This window comes from Mobula hypostoma, chromosome 10 (assembly GCF_963921235.1).
Source record: "Mobula hypostoma chromosome 10, sMobHyp1.1, whole genome shotgun sequence".
Taxonomy (NCBI): domain Eukaryota; kingdom Metazoa; phylum Chordata; class Chondrichthyes; order Myliobatiformes; family Myliobatidae; genus Mobula; species Mobula hypostoma.
The window spans coordinates 49,570,361-49,595,095 of record NC_086106.1 but is presented as its reverse complement, the minus strand read 5'-3'; the positions used below and the strand labels follow the sequence as shown (position 1 = coordinate 49,595,095).

At 42.4% G+C, this 24,735-nt stretch overlaps 1 protein-coding gene across 1 annotated transcript in view; it reads right to left on the bottom strand.

The window, feature by feature from the left end:
* The window catches only part of si:ch211-26b3.4 (connector enhancer of kinase suppressor of ras 2), an 841,707-nt gene that overhangs the window by 327,356 nt on the left and 489,616 nt on the right, over nucleotides 1-24,735 (bottom strand). Inside the window, exon 8 of the mRNA XM_063060466.1 lies at nucleotides 4,116-4,184. Within this exon, the coding sequence (XP_062916536.1) occupies nucleotides 4,116-4,184 (69 nt within the window). The remainder of the gene's footprint in view (nucleotides 1-4,115; nucleotides 4,185-24,735) is intronic.

Genomic DNA, 24,735 nt, shown 5'->3' with positions numbered 1-24,735 from the left:
CCTCAGGCTGAGTGTATCATCTATCATCTGTCTATCATCTGCCTATCCTTCGTCAAACTCCCTACAAGCTGTCTCTACCAACCGCCTCATCTTCTGCCTCTTCACTTCGGTTCCCAACCCCCTGCAAATCTAGTTTAAATCTTTCCCGATAGCATTAGCAAACCTCCCCAGCAGGATATTGATCACTGGTCATTGATCATTAATAAAGAAATTGCCTGGATAAAGAAATTCTGCCACTATAGAAAACATCCTCTCCGCAGCTACTCTATCTAAGCTTTGATCAACTTCAATGAGATCCCCCACATTCTGCTAAACTCCAGTGAGTACACGCTCAGAGTTATCAAATGCTCCTCATAGGTTAACCCTTTCATTACTGGGATAATTCTCAAGAACCTCTTCTGGACCCTCTCCAATTCCAGCACATCCTTTCTTAGATTTGGGGCCCAAAACTGCTCACAATACTCAAAGTGCGGTCTGACTGGTGTCAGATTGTGATGCAACTTGTTCAAATTTTCTCCATGGTACATCTGTACAAATTTGCAAGCATTATTGGTGACATACCAAGTCTCCTCAAACTCTTGACAAAATATAGCTGCTGCCATGATTCCTCTGTAATTGCATCAATATGTTGAGCCCAGGATGAATCTACAGAGATATTGATAGCCAGGAACTTGATAACTGCTCAACCTTTCCACTGCTGATTCCTCGATGAGGACCGGTGTGTGTTCCTTTGACTTCCTCTTCCTGAAGGCCACAAACAATGACTTGGTCTTACTGATGTTGAATGCAAGGTTGTTGCTGTGACACCAATCAACCAGATGATCCACCTTTCTCCTCTGTACCTCCTCGCACCGTCGGAAATTCTGCCAACGATATTTGTTTCATCAGCAAACTTATAGATGCCGTATGTGCTGATGGAGTATGAGATTCACACAGTTGTGGGTGTAGAGAGGGTAGAGCAGTGGGCTAAGCACGCATCCTTGAAGAGTGCCATTGTTGATTGCCAGCGAGGAGGAGATATTATTTCTGTTCCGTACTGACTGTGGTCTCCTGGTGAGGAAGTCAAGGATTCAGTTGAAGAGGGAGATACAGAGGCCCATATGTTGTAGTTTGTTGATTAGAACTGAGGGTATGATAGTGTTAAACAGTGAGCTGTAATCAATAAACAGCAGTCAGACATAGGTATTGCAAACGGTCCAGGTCCTGACTTAGACAGGAGTTGATTCTGACCATGATCAACTTCTCAAAGAACTTCAGTACAGCAGATGTGAGTGCAACTGGGCAATAGTCATTAAGGCAGCTCACCCTTCTCTTCTTGGTCACAAGTATGACTGTCTCCCATTGAAAGTAGGTGGGAACCCTCGACTACAGCAGTGAATGATTGAAGATGTCCTGAACACTCTGACAAGTTTGTTGGCACAAGTTTTCAGATCCCTACCAGGTACACTATCAGTGCCTGATGCTTTGCAAGGGGTCACCCTCTCAAAAGCTGTTCTGATGTTGGCCTTTGAGACAGAAATCACAGGGTCACCAGTTGCTGCAGGGATTTGCACAGATGTAGCTTTATTCTCCCTTTCAAAGTGTGTCCAGAATGTGTTGAGCTTATTTGGGAGTGAAGCATTACAGCCATTCATGATGTTAGATTTCGGCTTGTACTAAGTAATGGCCTACAACCCCTAACAGAGCTGATGTGCATCCGATTCCTGCCTTTAATCTCAATCAGAATTTTTTTTCTCACTCTTAAAGCAGCCTTCTGTAGGTCATACCTAGACTTCTTGTATAGGTCTGGATCACAAGCCTTGAATGTCACAGATCTAGCCCTCAGCAGGCTACAAATCTTCTGGTTCATCCACAGATTTTTGTTTGGGTATATCCGGTATGTTCTTGAAGGCACAAACTCATCCACACAGTTGGAAGATCACTACTAATACTGCTGCAATCTCTTCAGCTACCTCTTTCAGACACCTAGGTCTAGATGACTTATCTACCTTCAAGCCTTTCAGCTCCCAAGCAACTTCTTATTAGTAATGACAACTACACTGACTTCTGCCCACTGACATTGTCAATTTTCTGGCATACTGCTGGTGCTTTCCACAGTGAAGACTGTCACAAAATATCTATTAAGTTTGTCCGCCATTTCTTTGTCCCCCATTAATAGTAGTGGGATCATATGAGTTGAGTAAGATGTAAATTTAGATTGGCATGATGGTCACTATGAATACAATGGGCTTACTGTTCTATGACTATTCAAAATGGAGATTCATGACAACATTGGAGACCTTGAATCCATTTCACAAGAGCACACAAAGGCCATGTGTAAATGGTGGTAGGCACATGCCACCTTCCAAACCACCTGCTCATCTGCACATGAAACATCTCAATCACATCTGTGACAGAGTTTGCAGAACCCACACTGATGTCAGCATCCACCTGAGAACCTACAGGACTGGAACTAAGCAAGCCGCCCTTGATCCAGGGAACATCCTAAGGAGAAAAATACAAGAGCAGAAGTCTGACTCTGTGATCCAACACTCAGTGGGGGCAGCTACAAAACCATGAAGAATATTCCTGAAAATTAGCAGCCAGCCCTCTGCAGTTTTCTCAAAAACAATTGGTAGAATTCAGCATCCCTCAGGGGAATGCCAGATGGGAGTGACTGTAGGTGGCTAATGTTCCAATGCCTGGTTGATAGTTAGATGACATAGATATAAGGTGAACGGGAAAACAACCAGCTGCTACACTGAGAAAATCCTTCTCACACAACAAGCAAGAGTTGCAATGTATTGTCTTAAAAACTGATGTCTATTGACTCAATGAGAGCTTCAAAATGCAATTGCCAACATCTTAAAGGAGAAAATGGGGAAAGGAACATGGGGAAATTGCAAGTTAGATGAATTAACTGGATTAGAATGAGCTGGAATTTAATAGGCTAAATAGAATCTCTTTCTGGTTTGAAACACACTCAAGTTAAAATCTATTCATCCATAATTTCATAACAGTTCCCTCTTCACCCATTTGACTTTAATGCAGTTGAAACTAACTCACTGAGGTAACAGTATAACTGGAGGACACAAGTACAAGTGAAGGAATAACTAAATTCAGAATTAATATGTGGAGATAATGTTTCAGTGAGATGAAGTGCAATGAGAGAAACAGGTGGTCAAATAATAATTATTTAAATGTTTATTATTATTACATTAATGATTATATCATTATTTTATTAATAATTATTATTAAAAAATTAAGAAAATAACATACCCAAAAAATTGTCACCACTTAGGTTCTTGCTTAATTTCTGGCTCTTACTTTTGTCCTGTTATATCACTGGTATTTGTTTGTTTATTGAGATGCAGTGCTGAATGAGCCCTTTGGCTCTTTGAGCTGTGTCACCCAGCAGTCCCCCGATTTAATCCTAGTCTAATCATGGGACAATTTACAATGACCAATTAACCTACCAGCCGGAATGTCTTTAGACCGTGGGAGGAAACCCACGTGGTAACGAGGAGGGCGTACAATGCAGTGAGAATTGAACCCGGGTCACCTGTGCTGTAAAGTGTTTCCCTAACCACGATAGTACCATGCTGCCTCTAGGCCAACAGTGAAGGTCCTCTGTCTCTGTCGGTCCACACAGATATAGAAGGATTTTTCATTGCTGTTTCTGTTACAATTATCTTTGTCCAGTCAGGAGTTGTTAGCCCTGAGCTGAAACCACAAACCTGGAGGACCAGAGGACTGCTCTTGGTCTGGTCTCTAACCTTTAACCTGCTTGGCATGGGTGACCCTACCAAGAGCCAAAGCACAAGGCCCTGACTCCAGCCAACATAGCTCACCGGGGTCACTGAGGCACGTAAGCCTCCAAACCCTAAGACAAGCTTGGATGAATTTCAGGCTCTGCTGTGAACTATTTTTTATCTGGAGACATGCAGAATCATTGAAGGTGAATTGAGTAGGAATAAAACAATTCTGAAGCTTCCATATAAACTGATCTTCCTTTTTAAGCATCTTGTACTTCAGTGGAACTGAACTGTATAAGGAACATCTGTCCCTCTTCACATCAGAAAAAAATATCAGTTACAAATAAAACATGCATCTTCACTGAAGTTTTAGCTACTTACCACCGTTTGGTGGTTGACTTGAATTACTTCATCCCCTGCGTGAATCTTCTTGCACTGGTCTGCAGGAGACTATGCAGAGAAAGGAATAACATTAGAGAAATAAGAGTAACATTAACTAAAAATACATTATGGATGTTCTCCTTATTAAAAAAATGAAAAATAAGCATGAAACTTTGAAGCACAATTGATTACAGAAATGAGATTTCACAATATTCTGAATTGCCAGTCTTTGAATTAGGTAATGAGTAAGAAAAACACAGATCTAAATCAGAGTTTTTGTATAATGTTTTATATATGGTTAAAAAGCTGCAATGTGGTTTTGGAAAAGTACATTTTCATGTCTTCAGGCCCCATTACATAATGTGACATAATTAGCATATTATTACCCTGAATCTTCAAAATTTACAATTCCCAATGCATAACTACAAATGATCGCTTTGAAAGAGAGAATAAAACTACAGCGATGAGGATCCTTACAGCATCTGGTGACCCTGTCTGATATCAAAAGGGTGAACCCTCACAAGGAGACGGGCCCCAATAGAGGACCTGATAGGGCTCTGAAAACCTGTGCCAACCAACTGGTGGAGGTGTTCAAAGACATTTTCAATCTCTCATTGCTACAGTCGGAAGTTTCTTTCTGATTCAAAAGGGGAAACAATTATACCACTACACTAGAAGAGCAGCATGAGCCGTCTTTAATTCAGTAGAATCCGGTAGCATTCGTATCTACGGTGATGAAGTGTTCTAAGAGGTTGGTTATGCCTAGAATCAACTCCTGCTTCAGCAAGGAGCTGGACCCACTGCAATTTGCCTGTCACCACAATAAGTCTATGGTGGATGCAATCTCACTGAATCTCCACACAGCCTTGGATCTCCTGGACAATACAAATACCTCGGTCAAGATGCTGTTCATTGACTACAGCTCAGCGCTTAACTCCATCATTCCTACAATACTGATAGGAAAGCTCCAGAATATGGGCCTCTGTACCTCCCTTGCAATTGGATCCTTGACCTCCTAACCAGAAGACCTCAATCTGTGTGGACTAGACATTGTTGACAATCAACACTGGTGCACCTCAGGGATGAGTGCTTAGCCCACTGCTCTACTCTTTCTACACCCATGACTGTGTGGCAAAGCATAGCTCAAACAGTATTTATAAATTTGGCGATGCAACCATTGTTGGCAGAAACTTAGATTGAGATGAGAGGGTGTGCAGGAGTGAGATTTACCAGCTAATTGAGTGGTGTTGCAGCAAAAACCTTTAGCACTCAGTCACAATCAAAGAACTGATTGTGACTTCAGAAAGGGTAAGATGAGGAGAACATATGCCAGTCCTCAATGAAGGATCATAAGTGGAGAAAACAAGGAATTTCAAGTTCCTGGGTGTCAATACCTCTGAGGCTAACCTGGACACATACCTCTGAAGCTAACCTGGACACATACCTCTGAGGCTAACCTGGACACATATCTCTGAGGCTAACCTGGACACATACCTCTGAGGCTAACCTGGACACATACCTCTGAAGCTAACCTGGACACATACCTCTGAGGCTAACCTGGACACATATCTCTGAGGCTAACCTGGACACATACCTCTGAGGCTAACCTGGACACATACCTCTGAGGCTAACCTGGACACATATCTCTGAGGCTAACCTGGACACATACCTCTGAGGCTAACCTGGACACATACCTCTGAGGCTAACCTGGACACATACCTCTGAAGCTAACCTGGACACATATCTCTGAGGCTAACCTGGACACATACCTCTGAGGCTAACCTGGACACATACCTCTGAAGCTAACCTGGACACATATCTCTGAGGCTAACCTGGACACATACCTCTGAGGCTAACCTGGACACATACCTCTGAGGCTAACCTGGACACATATCTCTGAGGCTAACCTGGACACATATCTCTGAGGCTAACCTGGACACATACCTCTGAGGCTAACCTGGACACATACCTCTGAGGCTAACCTGGACACATACCTCTGAAGCTAACCTGGACACATATCTCTGAGGCTAACCTGGACACATACCTCTGAGGCTAACCTGGACACATACCTCTGAAGCTAACCTGGACACATATCTCTGAGGCTAACCTGGACACATATCTCTGAGGCTAACCTGGACACATACCTCTGAGGCTAACCTGGACACATACCTCTGAAGCTAACCTGGACACATATCTCTGAGGCTAACCTGGACACATACCTCTGAGGCTAACCTGGACACATACCTCTGAGGCTAACCTGGACACATACCTCTGAGGCTAACCTGGACACATACCTCTGAAGCTAACCTGGACACATATCTCTGAGGCTAACCTGGACACATACCTCTGAGGCTAACCTGGACACATACCTCTGAAGCTAACCTGGACACATATCTCTGAGGCTAACCTGGACACATACCTCTGAGGCTAACCTGGACACATACCTCTGAGGCTAACCTGGACACATATCTCTGAGGCTAACCTGGACACATATCTCTGAGGCTAACCTGGACACATACCTCTGAGGCTAACCTGGACACATACCTCTGAAGCTAACCTGGACACATATCTCTGAGGCTAACCTGGACACATACCTCTGAGGCTAACCTGGACACATACCTCTGAAGCTAACCTGGACACATATCTCTGAGGCTAACCTGGACACATACCTCTGAAGCTAACCTGGACACATACCTCTGAGGCTAACCTGGACACATACCTCTGAGGCTAACCTGGACACAACATATTGATGCAGCTGTAAAGAAGGCAGGACAGCAGCTATATTTCATTAGGAGTTTGAGGATGTGTGTGTGTGTATATATATATATACTGTAATTCACAGTTTTCTTTTTTCTCTCTATTACCATATATTGCATTGTACTGCTACCGCAATTTAACAACATATGTCAGTGATATTTATTCTGATTCTGAAAATAAATAATTTGCCAAGTTCTGCTTCCAACAAGGAGAATGGCATGATGGGTTTGTGGGTCACAGGAATGGCCCTGCTTTTAAAATTGTACAGCTCAATTGTATTTGGACAAGAAAGATTCAGAGGCCACATCTATGGAAAAAGTACAGTTGATGTTTTGGGCCGAGACCCTTCGGCAAGACTGAAGAAAAAGGCTGAGGAGTAGAGTTAAAAGGTGGGGGTGGGGGGGGGGGGGTGGAGAGAAACACCAGGTGATAGGTGAAACTTGGGGGGGGAGGGGTGAAGCACAAAGCCAGAAAGTTGATTGGTGAAAGAGACAAGGCCATGGAAGAAAGAAGAAAGGGGAGGAGCACCAGAGGGAGGTGATGGGTGGGCAAAGAGATAACATGAAAGAGGGACAAGGGGATGGGAAATTGTTGGGGGGGGGTGGTGGAGGCATTACTGGAAGATTAAGAAATTGGTGTTCATGCCATCAGGTTAGAGGCTACCCAAACAGAATATATGGTGCTGTTCCTCCAACTTAGGTGTGGCTTTATCCTGACAGTGGAGGAGGCCATAGATAGACATATCAGAATGGGAATGAGAAGTGGAATTAAAATGTGTGACCACTGGGAGATCCCGCTTGTTTTGACAGATGGAACGTAAACGCTTGGTGAAGCAGTCTCCCAATCTACATCAGGTCTCACCGATATATAAGAAGCCACACTGGGAGCACTTCAGCTTTTTTCTCTCCAGTCCTGCCGAAGGGTTTCAGCCTGAACCATAGATGCTGATTTCCATAGATGCTGCCTGGTCTGCTGAGTTCCACTGTACAATGATACAAGTGGATCCACAAAGTTATGTACATCTATGGAAACTCTATTGTGCTGGTGACAGTTTACGAATACAAAATGTTCTCGTTACACACACTACTGAGATCATTGATGGATCACTGTATAAAATTAACATAGAGGTGATTCTCACACTACAGCACTTCAGAATTCACAAATCACTTCCCAAATATTTGCGATATGAAAGAAAATTTACTTTCATGTAAGTTATGTGAAATAAGTAACTAAATACTTTTTTTAAAACTCACTTTTATTGCCTCATGCAGACCTTACACAGAATCAAATTATCTGTAAAAACAAACCAGTTTATTGCCCGGGAATGGCCTGTACCTGTCTAAATGACACTTAAATGTTGTAATTTAACTGGCCTGTACCATCTCATTTGACATCCCACCATCCTCTGTGTGAAAAACCTGCCCCTCAGATCCTCTAAATATTTCCTCTCTCACCTTAAACCTACACCTACTAGTTTTAGACGCTCCTACACTTGGAAATAGATTATAAACATTCACCTTATCTATGCTTCTCATGACTTTATAAACTTTCAGGAGATCATTTCTCAGCCTATTTCACTCAGGGAAATAAGTTCCAGCCTATCTAGTCTCTCCTTATAACTCAAGCTCTCCAGTCCAGGTAACATCTTTTTTGTACATTCTCCAACTGAGTCACATTTTAAACCAGGCCAAATGATAGAATGTGAAACCACATGATTTCAATATCAGTTCTAGACTTATGGATTAGGAAGCAAAGAGGTTTTATAATGTATTAAAAATAATAATTCATTTAAATGCCCTGGAAAGGTAGGGACGTTTAAAAACTTTTAAAATTTGAAAGAATCCCTACTAGCACATGACAACCCAGTGAATGAGTCCCCTGCTCTTTCTCAAAGCTCTGTAGCTTTCCCAAATCAAGCAGACCTCCACTTCCTGTTTACAGCAGGGCCTGCTTATCACCCTGTTAGGTTGCAATGAAGTAACTTAAAACAGATCTCCTGCTGTCCACTCCGGTGTTTTAGTCAGGTACCTCAAATAAGTGTGCTATGGCTAACAACCTACCAGCTAATGATACTCATCCTTACAACTTTTATTGCGGCATATCAGAATTTTGAACACCTTTATGAAATCCCAGCTCAAAGTTTACCACTACATAAATGCAGCTTTAAAATACCATTCTCATCCCTAAACTTCTTGCAGGAAATTGCAGAGTTTGCTGAAGCTGTTGGTGTCTAAAATTGTTTAGGTATCAACAGATCAATGGGCATTTTACATGGCTCCTTGAACAAATGTAGCCTCCAATGATCAGCAGCACAGTGGTGTAACTAGTAGAGCTGATTTCTCACAGCTCCAGTGACTCAGGTTCAACCCTGACTTCTGGTACTTCCCACTTGCAGTTCTTATGTTCTCACTGCGGCTGTCTGTGTTTCCCTGTGCGCTCTGCTTTCCAGTGTCATTGCAAAGATTAGGATAACCTTTGGATAAATGGCTTCAGAAAATTGCCCCCAGTGTCAAACGAAGTTATAGGATCTGGGAAGAGTTGCTAGAAAATTTCAGAGAAAGTGGGGAAAGTGGGAATGTATTCAGCAAATTTGCAAATAATTGATGATCCCTTTGAACAGGGCTTGTCCCTGTCTGCCCTGACTTGCAGGAATGGTTTCATATTGTGTGATAATTTCAAATAGGTGAATCTTTTCATTGGACAAGAGTTGGCTGTATATTGCATGGGGCAGGTGTCACTCTTGAAGCATCTTGCATGTGTTAGAAAACAGGAACAAAACAATCAAAAGTCATATTATTAAGTATTTACATTGTAATTTCCTGCTTGATCGGATGAAAAGATTTTGGTATGGGAATTCAGTAACAAAGCATTTAGACATGATGAAATTTTCAAAGCATCTCCTGTTCTTGTGGAATTTCATTGTCTGTGAAGCACCACTTGGACATCAATGGGAATATACATCATAACTGAATCATATTAAAATATATACACTGGGATGTCAAATATATGCACTGTGCTGTGTGGACACAGCCTGGTGCTCATGAACCAGATCTCCAGATATGGGTAAATAGCCCCACTGCCTTGTGGGGCCTCAGGAGAGTCGAAGGCTACGGGTGTGAACCAAGGCAGAAAATCCAGAGTGGAGCCACCCTGGTGGCTGGCATCACTGAATATCCTTCCGGCAGCTGAGCTGGTGCTAAACATATTGCTCTGCTTTCCTTTGGACTGCACTGGTGAGGCTGAGAGGGGGATCTTGGTGACCGGGGATCCCAGGACCTCCATATCTTCTGCCCAGGCTTGTGCCCTGGAGAGGTCAGACCAGTACTGCTCTCCATTGTCTTTGAGACAGACGGATGCCATCATCATCATCCTGTTGTCAAATTATTCAACTTTCAAATTTAAAGTTAATAAAACCATACTTGATCTTTGTCAACATTTTATCCCTGTGTTTTCTGATGCATTTTAGACCCTAAGCTGAAGGCACAAAATTGGCTGCTCAGAGGTATTCATTTTATGCACCTCATGTCTACTTCATGGCCATCCCAAAATGTCTGTTTTCTATAGTTTTTGTGTTGTAGCTGGAGTGAATTAACAATAACTCTTCAACAGTTTAATGACTAATTGCCTGTTTCAGTGGGGTAGTTTCTGAGTGTAGCCATCTGCTTGACAAAAGCAACAACTACTGGGCGTCATGAAACATGCAGTTAATGAGCAGTTTGCTCTCAATCTGTCAAACTGAGAGACCAGCAAAAAGTATCTTTCATTTATAAAGTGAAGGCAGTGAACGGTGAATCTAGAAATGAAGCAAACAGAAAAAGAGGGACAAATGATGGCTAACTAAAAACCACGAACAGAAAAAAGAAAAAGGTCAGAAAAGTACAACGATGACAGCTGAAATTCTAAAATATAACCAGAATATTCTGGGAATACTCAACAGCTCAAGCAGAAACTCAAGAGAAAGAAATACAATGAAATCATAATTCTGATGAAAGGCCACTGACCTAAAGATTGGGGCTGCATAGAGGCATAGCACGAAAGGGTGTTATACACAGTGCCAGACAGGCATGTTCAAACCTCACCACAGGTGCTGTTTACGCGGAGTTTGCACATTTTCTGTGTGACCACAGTTGGTCATTTTGCAAATAGAAACACAGAAACATATAATATAGGTGCAGAAGTAGGCCATTCGGCCCTTCGAGCCTGCACCGCCATTTATTATGATCATGGCTAATCATCCAACTCAGAACCCCGCCCCAGCCTTCCCTCCATGCCCCCTGATCCCCGTAGCCACAAGGGCCATATCTAACTCCCTCTTAAACATAGCCAATGAACTGGCCTCAACAGTTTCCTGTGGCAGAGAATTCCACAGATGCACCACTCTCTGTGTGAAGAAGTTTTTCCTAATCTCTGTCCTCAAAGGCTTCCCCCTTATTCTCAAACTGTGACCCCTCGTTCTGGACTTCCCCAACATCGGGAACAATCTTCCTGCATCTAGCCTGTCCAATCCCTTTAGGATTTTATACATTTCAATCAGATCCCCCCTCAATCTTCTAAATTCCAACGAGTACAAGCCCAGTTCATCCAGTCTTTCTTCATATGAAAGTCCTGCCATCCCAGGAATCAATCTGGTGAACCTTCTTTGTACTCCCTCTATGGCAAGGATGTCTTTCCTCAGATTAGGGGACCAAAACTGCACACAATACTCCAGATGTGGTCTCACCAAGGCCTTGTACAACTGCAGTAGTACCTCCCTGTTCCTGTACTTGAATCCTCTCGCTATAAATGCCAGCATATCATTCGCCTTTTTCACCGCCTGCTGTACCTGCATGCCTACTTTCAATGACTGGTGTATAATGACACCCAGGTCTCGTTGCACCTCCCCTTTTCCTAATCGGCCACCATTCAGATAATAATCTGTTTTCCTATTTTTGCCACCAAAGTGGATAACTTCACATTTATCCACATTAAATTGCATCTGCCATGAATTTGCCCACTCACCCAACCTATCCAAGTCACTCTGCATCCTCTTAGCATCCTCCTCACAGCTAACACTGCCACCCAGCTTCGTGTCATCCGCAAACTTGGAGATGCTGCATTTAATTCCCTCATCCAAATCATTAATATATATTGTAAACAACTGGGGTCCCAGCACTGAGCCTTGCGGTACCCCACTAGTCACCGCCTGCCATTCTGAAAAGGTCCCGTTTATTCCCACTCTTTGCTTCCTGTCGGCTAACCAATTCTCCATCCACATCAATACCTTATCCCCAATACCGTGTGCTTTAAGTCTGCACACTAATCTCCTGTGTGGGACCTTGTCAAAAGCCTTTTGAAAATCCAAATATACCACATCCACTGGTTCTCCCCTATCCACTCTACTAGTTACATCCTCAAAAAATTCTATGAGATTCGTCAGACATGATTTTCTTTTCACAAATCCATGCTGACTTTGTCCGATGATTTCACCGCTTTCCAAATGTGCTGTTATCACATCTTTGATAACTAACTCCAGCAGTTTTCCCACCACCGACGTTAGGCTAACCGGTCTATAATTCCCCGGTTTCTCTCTCCCTCCTTTTTTAAAAAGTGGGGTTACATTAGCCACCCTCCAATCCTCAGGAACTAGTCCAGAATCCAACGAGTTTTGAAAAATTATCACTAATGCATCCACTATTTCTTGGGCTACTTCCTTAAGCACTCTAGGATGCAGACCATCTGGCCCTGGGGATTTATCTGCCTTCAATCCCTTCAATTTACCTAACACCACTTCCCTACTAACATGTATTTCGCTCAGTTCCTCCATCTCACTGGACCCTCTGTCCCCTACTATTTCTGGAAGATTATTTATGTCCACCTTAGTGAAGACAGAACCAAAGTAACTGTTCAATTGGTCTGCCATGTCCTTGCTCCCCATAATCAATTCACCTGTTTCTGTCTGCAGGGGACCTACATTTGTCTTTACCAGTTTTTTCCTTTTTACATATCTATAAAAGCTTTTACAGTCTGTTTTTATGTTCCCTGCCAGTGTTCTCTCATAATCTTTTTTCCCCTTCCTAATTAAGCCCTTTGTCCTCCTCTGCTGAACTCTGAATTTCTTCCAGTCCTCACGTGAGCCACTTTCTCTGGCTAATTTGTATGCTTCTTCTTTGGAATTGATACTATCCCTAATTTCTCTTGTCAGCCACGGGTGCACTACCTTTCTTGATTTATTCTTTTGCCAAACTGGGATGAACAATTGTTGTAGTTCATCCATGCAACCTTTAAATGCTTGCCATTGCATATCCACCGTCAATCCTTTAAGTGTCTTTTGCCAGTCTATCTTAGCTAATTCACGGCTAGTTGAAAATTGCCCCTAGTGTGACACTGAGTGGAACCAGGAGAATGTAGAAAAGAATGTAGGGCAACTAAAAATTCGGATCAATATATGGTCAGTGTAAGTGGGCGGTTGATGGTTGAGACAAGCTTGGTGGATCTGCTCACATGCTGTGTCTCACTATGACTCCCTTGTCGACTCCTTTCTCAGCAGCTGCTGTCGAACTGCTGGACAATGTTAGCATCATCACTTTCATTCTCATAGAAATGGCTGATGTCAAAGGGCAAGACACAAAAATATTTTCAGTGGATTGTTGTAGTACAATTATTTGGAGAGGATATTGACAGAGAAGGAATAAATCATCTGGGGACTGAGACAGCAAATGGGATTAAATTAGACTCCCCTCACATAGTGAATCACAGATATAGATTAACTGGACCAAATGGCCTGTTCATGATCCGGAATATTAAATGGTTCTAGGATTAGTTTTGCGTGAATGGGAGTGAACTGTAGGGAGTACCAGCTGACTGTGACTCAGTGGTGCCCACGTATAGTGGTGGCACCACAGTTAAATTACCAAGCTCATAATTCAGAGACCCGAGTTAAAATCCCATCCAAGTAGATACAAAATTTAAATTCAATAAATAACCTGGAATTTAGAAAGTTAGTCATGGGTGATGATGACCAAAAACATATACAAAATTTTTATCAAACCATATCTGGTTTACCAATGTCCTTGAGGGAGAAATTCAACCATCATTACCTGGTTTATCGTCTATGTGACTCCAAACTTCCTCACCAACCCAGATGTATTCCTTGGACTCACCACCCTGCTCCTTGAATTGCAAGCTTCCTCACCTCCTTGTTTCTACCACCTTTGAACTTACCTGGCTCCCAGACTGAGTCAGAGAATCCTTCCAGGTGTCCCACTCATCGCTCTTTCATACTCAGTGGTCCAGTCAGACAGATACATTTCAATAGTGCTTAGGTCACTGGAAGTGGAGAGCATCCATCAAGGGATCTGATTTCCAGGCTTGTGGAATATTGGATGGTCAAGAATTTAGAACAAGCTATTCCTCTTATCGACCCACTGTCCAACCAGGGTCGGAGGGAAGTACTGGCAGTACTTACTTGTGTAATCAAGGCACTGTAACACCCACCTCACTTTGTTTTATTTGCAAAAACCTACAGGGTCATCTACTATATCCAGTGCTCCTAAAGTGTCTTCCTTTACATCCTTTACCTGTCATAAATTGGGGGACTGCTTTGTCAGCACCTTCACTCCATCTGCAAAAGGCCAATGATTTTGACTCTAATCCCCATTCCCATTCTGACATAACAGTCCACTATGATAGGGCCACTCTCAGGTTGAAAGAGCAATACCTCATATATTGTCTAGATCAGCTCCAATATGATGCCATGAACATTGATTTTTCAAACTTCCAGTAATCTCTTCCAATTCCCTTTCCATCTTCTTAAATTGCCCACTCAACCCCCCTCCCCACCTTTTCTCTTCTCTTCACCTGCCAATCACCTCCCTCTGATGCCTCTCATCCTTTCCTTTCTCACATGATCCACTCTCCTCTCCAATAACACTCTTTCTTCTCCAGCCCTTTAACTTTTCAGCCTATCATCTCTTAGCTTCTTACTTCATCCCTTTCCCCCACCCACTTGGCTTCACCTATCGCCTTCATCTTGTACTCCTCCCCCCACCCACCCTCTTATTCTGGATTCCTTTCCAGTTTTGATGAAGGGTCTCGGCCTGAAAAGTCGACTGTTTATTCATTTTTGTAGATGCGGCCTGATCTGACGAGTTCCTCCAGCGTTTTATGTGTGCTGCTCTGGATTTCTCTCCTGTTTATGAACTGACATATTTTCCCATGTTAAGGTTCAGCTGAGAGAATTGCTAATGACTTCACTAACACTCCTGCGTCTCAGGACAGACATAATTGCGCACAAACTCTTCATACACCACTTTGCAATTGAAATTGCACTCCACAGATGTCATTATGAATCAACATTTGTACTCATTATCTCTTTTCATCATTATGCCTTTCTCTAAAGCAGAATTTGCCTTTGTCTTTTTAAGAACTGTTCATTTACATCAAATGATTTTTTAAAAATTCAGCATATGAAAAAAGTCTGAGATAAAAGCAGAAAATGTAAGTTAACATTTCAGATTGAAGTCCTTTCAAAGCATTAACTTGATTTCTCTTTCTACAGATACTGCTTGACGTTGAATGTTTCGAGCAATTTTCACTTTTTTATTAATTTCAAGCTTAATAACTTTTGATGGGAGAAAGTTTGGATGAAGGGTCTCGACCTGAAGTGTCGACGGTTTATTTCTCTCCAGCGATGCTACCTGACTTGATCAGTTCCTCCAATTTTTTTGTGTGGTGCTTAAATTCCCAAGTCATCTTTTCCAAACTTCTCAAAACTCCCTTGAACCTTGAAGTATATAGCAGCATTTGCTTATATTATTAGCTTCTACCGTCACTTTAAAATGACTCAGGAAGTTAGTCATACAAAGACAGCAAAGGAATATACAATAAATCGCAGTGTTGACCGATAGGGAGTAACAGAATGACTTTAGAGTGTGTTCTCCTGGATTTATGAGATTCAAAGTTCGAAGTAAATTTTATTATCCAAGTACATATTTGTCACCATATACAACCCTGTGATTCATTTTCCTGTGGGCATACTCAGCAGATCTATAGAATAGTGCAGAAGACAGGAAATGCAAATATAAATAAATGCAAATGCAAATATAAATAATAACCATAAAAACAAGAATATGAGATAATGAGATCCTTGGTTGTGGGGTCATCTCAGTGATGGGGCAAAAGAATCTGATTATTCAAGAGTCTGATTGTTGAGGGGTAGTAACTATTCTTGAACTTGAGGGTGCCAGTCCTGAGGCTTTTGTACTTTCTACTGATGGCAGCAGTGAGAAGAGAGTATAAACTGGGTGGTGAGGATCTCTGATGATGGATGCTGCTATCATACATCAGGGCTTTATGTAGACATGCTCAATTGTTGGGAGGGCTTTACCCCTGATATGCTGGGCTGAATCCACTATTTTTGTGGGGTTTTTCATTCAGAGGCATTACTGTTTCCATACCAGACCATGATACAGCGAGTCAATACACTCTCCACCACAAATCCATATAAGTTTGTCAATGTTTTAGATGTCATGCCAAATCTCTGCAGACTGCTAAGGAAGTAGAGGTGCTGCTGTTCTTTCTTCGCAATTGCACTTACGTGCTGGGTCCAGGACAGGTCCTCGGAAATAGTAGCACCAGGAATTTAAAGTTTCTAAACTTCTCCACCTCTGATCCTCTGATGAGGACTGGCTCATGGACCTCTGGTTGTCCTCTCTGGAAGTCTACAATCAGTTGCTTGGTCTTGTTGACATTGAGTGAGAGGCTGTTGTTATTACACCACTCAGACAAATTTTCAGTCTCTCTCCTATATGCTGATTCATCACCTCCTTTGATTTGGCCTCTGACAGTGGTGTCATCAGCAAAATTATGGTGCTGATGGTGCAACACAAGTAGATAGATGGTTAAAACAAGTCATGGCAGGATTTTCTTCATTAGCTGAGGCAAAGAAAACAAGGGTGGAGAGATGCTTTGTATGTCTACAACACACAAGTTATTCCATTCCTTACTATTCTGGGCACTGCAGTAGGAAAGCTGTAATCATACAGTGGTGTAGAAATTTACAGAACTTAACTGTAAAACTGAAAAAAGTCAACAATAAGGAAACACTGAACAAGCTAGGATTATTTGCTTTGGAACAGAGGAGGATGAAAGAAGAATTATCTTGGAAGTAGAACATTGCGAGAAAATTGGTGTAAATAAGAGAGGGTCAAAAACTACAGGGAAATGATCTAAAGTAATTGGTAGGTTTAGAAGGAAATCAGGCGTTCCTCCCAGGAGTTTGGAAACAACTGACAGAAGCCGTGTACAGGTTAAAAAAAAAGTCCCATTTAAAATATGCCTGGATATTTGCCTGGACTACCTATAGAGTGACAGGGCTGTGGATCAAGGGCTGAAAGTAGGTTACGTCAGCAAAGATCAGCCAAAAGGCCTTCTTAGAATTACTCACGGCTTTGATGTTGCCTTGTCAGAATTCATTTAGGGAGTCAGTTGTAAATGCCCTTTTAAAATATTCAAGTCAATACAAATGAAACATACATGAAGTGTACATCTGATACACATACATTTTAACATTAAAGCCTATGTTATTCTTAAAATCAGTTGGTCACGTTAGTTTCTAAATGTTCACCAACGAAGTCATTCAGCTGCTGACCTCATTACAGCCTTGCACAATGTTCAGCACTATTTCTGACTGTTCAGGTATTGAAACAGTCCACTTCCAAATGCAGTAAGACTTGGACAATCTCCAGGCCTGGGCTGACAAGTGGTAAGTAACATTCAAGCTACATGTGCCAAATAAAAACAATATCCAACATGAGAAAGAACTGCTATAATCCCTAACATACTCTCACTTCCCTGACTGAGGGCAGCTTCAGCAACATACAGGACATAGCCACCCCCTCTAGGAATACAGTACTCATTCACTCTACCACCAATACACAGTAGGAGCTGTTTAACAGCCCACTGGACAGGCTTGAGTGATATTCCATCCATGACTGCTCATTCACTCTATCACTGACACACAGTAGTAGCAGTTTCTACCACATACAGGATGCAATGTCATCAAGATTTGCTACCCTCCCAACACCTCCCACACCCATGACCTCCCCCAATAACTACATTGTGGTTACAACTGCATCTGGTAGACTCAGTAGTCCAAAATAACAGCTCACTAACACCTTTGTAAGGGGCCTGACTCCTTCTCCAATATTGAAGACACCAGTGTGGACTAGGATGCTGTGAGCAGATCTTTAAAAGGCCAAAAGATGCCAAGAGAAGAGAATTCAGAATAAGGTTAAAGTGAATCAGATGGTTCTAGATCAATTTGAGTTCATCAAACTATACGGCAACCTGCCAAGAATGGGGGAGTTGAGGAGAATGGGATCTTGCCTTTATCAGGGTTTACTGGTAAAGTTATCAGGATAAAACTATTACGTTTTGTATGTCCAAGACATAAGACTAATGAAAAAAAACATAGGAGCTAGGGACAACTCTTGCATGCTTAGTTTTACTTTAATGAGGTGTGCAAATATGACATGGGAGCATAATGATGTGTGCCATTCACATACAGTGCTTCTACAAATAACCCGTAATGAATTATGTAAACAAACAAGAATAGTTAATCAAAAATATATTTACAATATTACTCAAGTATTACTGAATTATTAAATATTTAACTCTTCTCACCACTTAGCTATAAACTCTAACTCAATGTAAAATGCATCTCAGCTATATAGACAGCATACTACATAATGCAACTTCTATGTGGACATCCACAGCATAGTAAATTTTAAATTGTCCCGTTCAGGCATAGATATTTAATCATTGTGGATGATTTTAAACTCTGGTGGGATAATGTCTTTCCTGATGGCATGAGAGGGAGAGGGTCACTCTGTTTGGCAGGAGAGACTTGTGGCTGTGAAACAATTTCAGATTCTGGGGCCTCCTCCCTGGTTGCTGTAGGAGTTGACTCTGAGATGCAGGAGGTGGTTCTGACAGCTCTGAACACCTTTCTTCTGGATATATTGGCATCCCGAACAGAGTATGGCAAGTTGCTCAATTGGCAAATCTACCCCAGACCACTAGACAAAGTCTTGAGCCATCAATTACATTTTGAACACATCTAGATGACCAGCATGTGGCTTCTCCAACACTGAGTTCTCCACTAAAAACAATTCTCAATCCTCACTTAAGGCAACCTCCTTCAAGGGCAAATAATCTCAGCTGCTGGTAAAATTGGGATTAGGATTTCTCTTGCATGTTCCAGCCATTTGGGGTAGCCATGTACATCTGAGTCAGTGTGAAGTCCTTCCTGGTTTCCCTTTGGATCATCTCTGCTGTAACAGGGAGACTTTTGCTTCAGGGAGAATACGCCAATGGTAGTGTTCGCTTTTGTAAAATTTTCCAGGTATTTTCTTTCCCAATGACAATCCATCCACATTTCCATAATTAGTTGCCGGCCTGGATTCAATCTTGCAATTGCGTCCTCCAAGAAACAGAGCCCATCTCTGCATTTGTGCTACTGCTGTTAGTGGAACACCCTTCTGTGGATTGAAAATGGACACCAGTGGTTGATGATCAGTAATGAGGGTAAACTCTCTCCCATACAGGTACTGGTTGAAAAGTTTTGCACCTTAAAGCAGACTCAGGGCCTCTCTGTCAATCTGTGCATGCTTTTTCTCCGCAGCAGTAAGGGAACATGATGCATAAGCCATGGGACGTTCACTTTGATCACTCATAACACGTGACCTGATTGTTCCATAAGGCAAGACGTCACAGGCAAGCTTCACTGGATGATGTGGATCATAATGTGTGAGTACAGTGTCTTGCTTTGTCTTTTGGAAAGCACCTCACACTGCTTTGTCCATTGTTATTTCTTCCCAAGGCGTAGTGCTCAGATCAAGCAGTGGACTACAGTGGCCAGATTTGGTAGGAACCTGTTATAGTAACTGACAAATCCTAGAAAGGTCAGTAACTGGGACACATCTTTTGTCCTTGGGACATCCACCACTGTTTGAATTTTCTCAGCACTCTTGTGTAATTCTTGCGTTCCAATGGTGTGAACACAGTAAGTGATGCTTGGTTTAAAGAATTCACATTTGTTGCCTTGTGCTCTGAGCCCATAACCTTCTAATCTTTTTAATACAGTGCTGAGATTTCAGAGATGTTCCTTGTCATCCTCACCAGTAACAACATTGTCATCCAGGTAACACTGAGTGCCTGGGCTGCCCTGCAGCGCCTGGTCCGTAATTTTATGCCTGAATTCAGGTGCGGATGCGACTCCAAAAATAGCCAAATTATACTGATAAAGCCCTTTGGGAGTTCTTATGGTGAGAATCACTTAGGGCTCTTCTTCCATCTCCAGCTGTAGGTAAGTCTCAGTTAAGTTCACTTTGCTGAAGTGTTTCCGTCCAGAAATGTTTGCAAAGGTATTATCTATTCTCGGAAGAGGGTATTGATCCACTTTCAGTACTGGGTTGATGGTGACCCTAAAATCACCACAGATCCTGACAGAACAATCTTTTATGGCTACTGTGGATTACTGGGAATGCCCATGGGATCCAGTTAACCTTAAAGTTCTTTCAGCCTCCCTGAGATCTGGCTCACTGGCTAATTTTTTATGGATGGTATAGGGAACCATATGGGCTTTGTAAAATTTGGGTGTAGCATCTTGATTTAACACTATTTTACTGTTGATATGTTTGAGCTATCTAACGCCATCCTTGAACTTAATCCAGTAACATTCATAATTTGATATCAGTTGAATTTACAGGGGATGTGGAATACAAATGGTGGATGGATCTCCAATCAAGTTGCAGTTGTCTCAGCCAATCACTACCCCACAATGCTGGCCTACCTGTTTTACCACAATGTGGCTTGATGGTTGTTGTACCTCACTGTTAAGAAGGTCATTTCCACTGGAGTTATCTTTTCTCCAGTATAAGTTCTGGCTTCTATTCAGCAGCTTTGAAATGTTGTTCAAACTCATTTTGACCTAAACAGTGAGTCAGTGTCCAATTCCATTTTAATTAGTTTGCCCTTCAATTCTGGTGTAAGCTGTATTGCTTGTCTCTGATTAGCTTTCACATGGTAAATCTCAAGGATACCCAGTGCTGCGTCACTGTAATCAGTATCATATTTTTCATCAACAGCATGCAGATTAGTGCTCTTTTTGAAATTGTAACTTGACTGCTTATCTTTCTCTCATCCCTGTGCAGTCCATTTATTTTTGTATGCCCGACGTGCTTTTATATTTGTCCTACATTGTTGCATTTTCTGCGTTTTTTCCCTTTAAACTTGAATTGGTCTGGAGTATATGAGCCCCTGCCACATTTTGTTTTGTGGAAGTCCTTCGGATTTGAAGAAGACAGGCTGTTATGCAGGGGGCTCTGTAGTCCCAGTCTGGAAGCTCAGAGTCTAGCACGATGGGGGCACTGGAAGTCCGTTGTTGTAATAATTGTGGCTGCTGTTCTGTGATGCCACTCATGGTTTTCCATCAGTTTTTGGCAGCGCCTGTCTTCAAAACTGGTGTAGGCTTCATAGCATAGGGCTCGCCAGCGGGTTCTGTCAGCAGCCGCAGCTTCTAGTTCCCTCGGCTGGATGTCACAGTGGCGTAGGGTTTCCTTCACAGCGTCTTTGTAGCGCTGGCGTGGACGACCTTGAGGTCTCTTTATGGTCTCCAGTTCACCATAAAGCATGGTTCTCCATTCTGATGACATGTCCCACCCACTGCATCTGGACTCTGATGACCAGGGACTCAATGCTGGTGGACTTCGCGCGATCCAAGACCTCCAGGTTGGAGACACGGTCTTGCCAATGAATGCCAAGGATGGAGCGGAGGGCGCACATGTGAAATATCTCCAGTTGTTTGATGTGTGGTCGGTACAGAGCCCACGTCTCACATCCATATAGGAGAGAAGGGATGACCACAGCTCTGTAGACTTTCAGCTTTGTGGAGATGCGGACGTTGTGTCGATTGAGCACTCTGGTACACAGCCTACCCAGAGCCCGGCTGGCCTTGCTGACCCTGAAGTCATTTCCTGTGACCAAAGATCCATCGTTCGAGATGACGCTTGCCAAGTATTTGAAGCTGTTTACATTTGTCAGCTGGGTGTTGTCAACAGTGATTTTTTGGTTCTATGGGGTTGGTGTTTGGCATGGGCTGATGAAGTACTTCAGTCTTGTTCAGGTTGATACTCAGGCCAAAGGGCGTAGCAGCACCTGAGAATTTGTTCAGCATCAACTGTAGACCTCTGTCTTTGTGCACCAGGAGTGCACAGTCATCAGCAGAGAGGGTTTCTTGAATGACTGTATGGAGGCACTTCGTCCTTGTGTTCAAGTGGCAAAGGTCAAAGAGAGAGCCGTCCAATTGGTACCTGATGTACACTCCCTCCTTCAGACCTTGGACAGCAAGTTTTTACCTTTAAACTTGAATTGGTCTGGAGTATTTGAGCCCCTGCCACAACAGTAAAATAATTTGCCTGGCCAGGCAGGTTTCTGTTTAGATGTTTGTCCACGCTTACTTTCATTTCTGACTGCAACTCAATTGTGTCTCTGGCTGCTGTTTCCATTGACACAGTGATTTCAACTGTTCTTTTAAATGTGAGTTATGCTTCAGTTAGGAGGCATTTTGAATGCCTTCTGGTAAGATTCCACAATCTAAACAATCTTACAGTGCATTATTAAGGCCATCATTGAACTGACTATGCTCAGACAATCCCTTCAATTCAGCAACATAAGCTGAAATGAACTCCCTTTCCTTATGATTCCGCTTATGAAACCCAAAGCATTCTGTAATCAACAATGATTTCAGTTACAAATGTTCCTCTATTACTTTCACAATATCAACAAAGCTCATTCCAGCTGGTTTGATTGGAGCAGTCAAACTTCTAAGCAAACTGTATGCTATCCCACTGACATGTATTACACTCAGTAAAACTGGAAGTTGATTTTCATTGTCCATTTCAGTTGCTTCAAACTACTGCTCAATTTGTTCAGTATACATCACCCAGTTATCTGTTGTGCAATTGAATGCATCTATCTTTCCGATATAGCCAGCCATTTTTGCTTTTTTATTATTTATGATGATGATCATTACCTGGTTACTCACCTATGTTTTCTCTAAGCTGTGCGTGTGTGCATGCGCACACACGTTTTTCAACCTGCGCACAAAGGAAATTAATGTGCGCACAAAAGGTTAGCTACCTAAAATACAATTATGCTTATTGAAAATAAGCTTTTCGCTAAATGTTTCTGTTAACTAGTTAGATGGATTTTCAAATACTACAATGCACGACACTAATTTACATCACCTCACCTTTCCTGTTCCGGTTTGTACAGCTGCATCACGGCGTCAGGCGTCTTTGGTGGACAGTGTTCATGTCATAAAGTTTACGAAGCTCTGTTTCAAATCCTGTAGATAGCTTACTAAGTATTTTTTTGAAAAAAATATTGATTCGCTATGTCGAATTCAAAAGAAATGAAGGGCATGAAGCGCAAAAGAACTTTACAGGTTTTAAGTGATGTCTTTGATGAACATCACTTTGAAGTAGCTTTACAGGTTTTAAGTGATGTTTTTGATGAACTGGCTGCACTGTGCAAGATTCTACAAAAGAGTGGCCTGACACTGATTGATTCACTTCATTTTGCGTGAGGTAAAATTAACAAGATAAGAAAGCAGTATCTGGGAGACAATGTTTCATGGAGTGACAAAGTTAAAGTTTTGCTAAGCCAAGAATGTGAAGAAAACGTCACACAAGTTCGCTGTTGATTTTATAAATCATCTTTGTGTTCATTTAGAAGAAAGTTTTCCTGAAGATGAGGTGCAAGAATAGTCAGCTTTTGATTTCTCCACATTTGCAGATTGTGACTTCACCTTTGGCGATGAACAAATTAACGCCTTATGTCTAAAATATCATGATTTTCTAGCTGAATTGTTACAGTTTTATGATTTCAAATTTTCCGTGCAAGAAAAAATTAAATCCATCTGCCTAGTTGGAGAGCAGCCTCAGAATGCAGCTGTGAGTGGGCTAATAAGTTAAACCAGTTCTTCAATAGGTTTGACAATTTCCCTCCTGTTTACATCCCCCTCAGCACACCAGGCCAGGTGAAAAGGCACCCTATGCTCCCTCAGGACCAGTGCTTCCCCTCCTCCCTCCTCCTCCCCTCAAATTCATCTCCAGAAATTCTCTGAAGACTCAGCAATAACTGAGGACAGGAGGATGAATACAGGGCCCTGGCGGAGGACTTTGTCAAATGATGCAAGCTGAATTATCTGCAGCTCAACCTGAATAAGACAAACGAGATGGTAATGGACTTTAGGAAGACTAAGCCTGCATTGCTCCCTGTTACTACTGATGGTGAGGACAAGGATGTGGTGATGACCTGCACGTACCTGGGGGTGCACCTGAATCACAAACTTGAGTGGAGCACCAACACAGAGGCTGTGTTCAAGAAGGGCCAGAGTTGCTTCTAATTCCTGAGGAGACTGAGGACCTTTGGAGTTTGCAGGCATCTCCTTCACATGTTCTACCAGTCTGTTGTCCCCAGTGCAATCTTCTATGCAGTGGTGTGCTGGGGCAATGGCATCAACACGGGTGATGCCAACAGGATCAATAAACTGATTAGAAGAGCTGGCTCTGTTATAGGAGTCAAACCGGACACACTGGAGGTTGTGGTAGAACAAAGGACCCTACGGCAAATCCTGGCAATTGTGGACAAAGTTTTTCGCTCTCTGCATGCTACCTTGGCTGAACAGAGGAGCACTTTCAGTAATAGACTAAGACAACTGTGCTGCTCGAAAGAGCGCTGTATGAGGTCATTCTTACCCTCGGCCATTAGGCTCTATAATGAGTTAACCTATAGCCGGGGAAGTGACAACCCCCTCCTG